This window comes from Poecilia latipinna, unplaced genomic scaffold (assembly GCF_001443285.1).
Source record: "Poecilia latipinna isolate Pla-1442-1.1 unplaced genomic scaffold, P_latipinna-1.0 Scaffold3938, whole genome shotgun sequence".
Lineage (NCBI taxonomy): Eukaryota > Metazoa > Chordata > Actinopteri > Cyprinodontiformes > Poeciliidae > Poecilia > Poecilia latipinna.
Genome location: NW_015116554.1, coordinates 22,642 through 24,761, shown reverse-complemented (window position 1 = coordinate 24,761; position 2,120 = coordinate 22,642). Strand labels below are relative to the sequence as shown.

Sequence of the window (2,120 nt, the reverse complement as noted above, 5' to 3'; positions counted from 1 at the left end):
TTATAAGAGAAATTTTTTCCACAGGTCCCACATGAGAAAGGTTTCTCACCTGTGTGAGTTCTCATGTGAATATTTAAACATCTTTTATAAGAGAAATTTTTTCCACAGGTCCCACATGAGAAAGGTTTCTCACCTGTGTGAGTTCTCATGTGAATATTTAAACATCTTTTATAAGAGAAATTTTTTCCACAGGTCCCACATGAGAAAGGTTTCTCACCTGTGTGAGTTCTTATGTGATCAACTAAGTGAGATTTATACAAGCATTTTCTTCCACATGTGCCACAAGAGAAAGTCTTCTCACCTGTGTGAAATCTCATGTGAGCCGTTAAGCTGTTTTTATAAGTGAAAAGTGTTCCACAGGTCCCACATGAGAAAGGTTTCTGACCTGTGTGAACGCTCATGTGAAAAGTTAAACTTCTTTTATGAGAGAAACTTTTTCCACAGGTCCCACATGAGAAAGGTTTCTCACCTGTGTGAACTCTCATGTGAAAAGTTAAACTTCTTTTATGAGAGAAACTTTTTCCACAGGTCCCACATGAGAAAGGCTTCTCGTCTGTGTGAACTCTCATGTGCCTAATCAAGTAAGGATTCCTCTGGAAACTTTTTCCACAAGTCCCACAAGAGAAAGGCTTCTCACCCGTGTGAATTTTCATGTGATCAAGTAACTGAGATTTAGACACAAAACGTTTTCCACAGGTTGTGCACGTGTAAGGCCTCTCACCCGAGTGAATTCTCATGTGTCTGTTTAAAGTGCCGACTTGATGGAAACTTTTTCCACAAGCTGTACATGTGTACGGTTTTTCCCCTGTATGAATTCTCATGTGATAAATCAAAGTACTCTTGTGAGGGTAATGTTTTCCACAGGTTGAACATGTGAAAGGTTTCTTAGCAGTGTGAGTTGTCATGTGTGTTGTCAAGGAATTATTTCGAGAAAAAGTTTTGTCAGAAATTTTACAAGAATATAGTATATGGTTTGGGTGATGTTTCTTGTGTGGTTTTTGTTTTGAAGTCTCAGTTTTGCCTTTCTGTTTGTTCACCAACATGTCATCAGTCTCCTGTTTCAGCACAGACTGTACTTTATCCTGACTGATGCAGAGTTGCTTCTCTTCCTCTTTGAACTGTTTATGTTCTGGTTCCTCTTGTTCCCGTTTCATCTGCAGAGGTTCTGGTTCCTCTTGGTCCAGTTTCATCTGCAGAGGTTCTGGTTCCTCCTGATGTAAAGTGGAGTTTTCCGGGTTGCTGGGCTCATTCAGAACCTCCTCCTCTTTAGACAAGCTGCATTGTGGGAGATCTGGAAAAAAAAGAAAACAAAAGCTTCAAATTGTGAATCAATGAACCCTTCACTTTCATTAACAAAAGCTAAAATAAAAATAGTCTTCATCGAGCATGTACGCATCAATAAAAATAAAATCTCCGCCATCGTTTGTCTTTCGGAGCAATTTTTATTAACCTCATTTGGATTTTACAATGTCTGCATGTGGTTAATAATTTTACCAGCGATAAAACTGCAGTGGCATCAAGAGTGCCAACATTTGGAAATATGTCGTCTGTCTAGCCGACATTAACCCCTCTTAAAGATTTTCTTCTTGCAAACTGGGACGTTGCACCATATTCTGTGACCACTGCACATTGTGACTGCAGGAGGCGCTGTTGCAGCTTTATAGTTTGCTATACTTATGGACACAATATGATTGCGCTTATATAATGGGAGCACACTAACTTGCAGTAAAATACTAAATATTTAAACCAAACTGTCTCTAACTCTCTCCTTTCTAAGTTACCATCTGACAATTAGTGTTATGACATTACTTTTCATTATTTGGAGAAAAGAGAGGCTTAGCAGAAGCAGTTTGGTTTAAATATTTAGTATTTTACTACAAGTTACGATATATAATGAGCACCATCATATTCTGTCACAATATACATTTCTGTAATAGTCATAATATTAGTTGTCCTTTCCTCTTTTTGTTTTAGTTTCTTAAAAATGTGGAGTATTCCCTATTTCGCCCAGAAAAGGATTATTTTAGTTTATTAGTAATATCAGAAAATGTTTAGTAAGCACTATTTAGATCAATATTATACAGCCCAGAAATGGAATCAGAACTGGAATAACTACGAAC

The 2,120-nt window shown here is 37.5% G+C and overlaps 1 protein-coding gene across 1 annotated transcript; it reads right to left on the bottom strand.

The window, feature by feature from the left end:
• Positions 1 to 8: 8 nt before the first annotated feature.
• On the bottom strand, positions 9 to 1,420 carry LOC106941923 (gastrula zinc finger protein XlCGF57.1-like; the record flags this gene model as incomplete). Its single annotated transcript, XM_015025075.1, has 2 exons — positions 1,393 to 1,420; positions 9 to 1,291 (listed from the first exon to the last, which is right to left on the bottom strand). Coding segments are annotated over exons 1-2 (1,311 nt in total), but the record flags the coding sequence as incomplete, so codon positions are not given.
• Between the last annotated feature and the right edge of the window lie 700 nt (positions 1,421 to 2,120).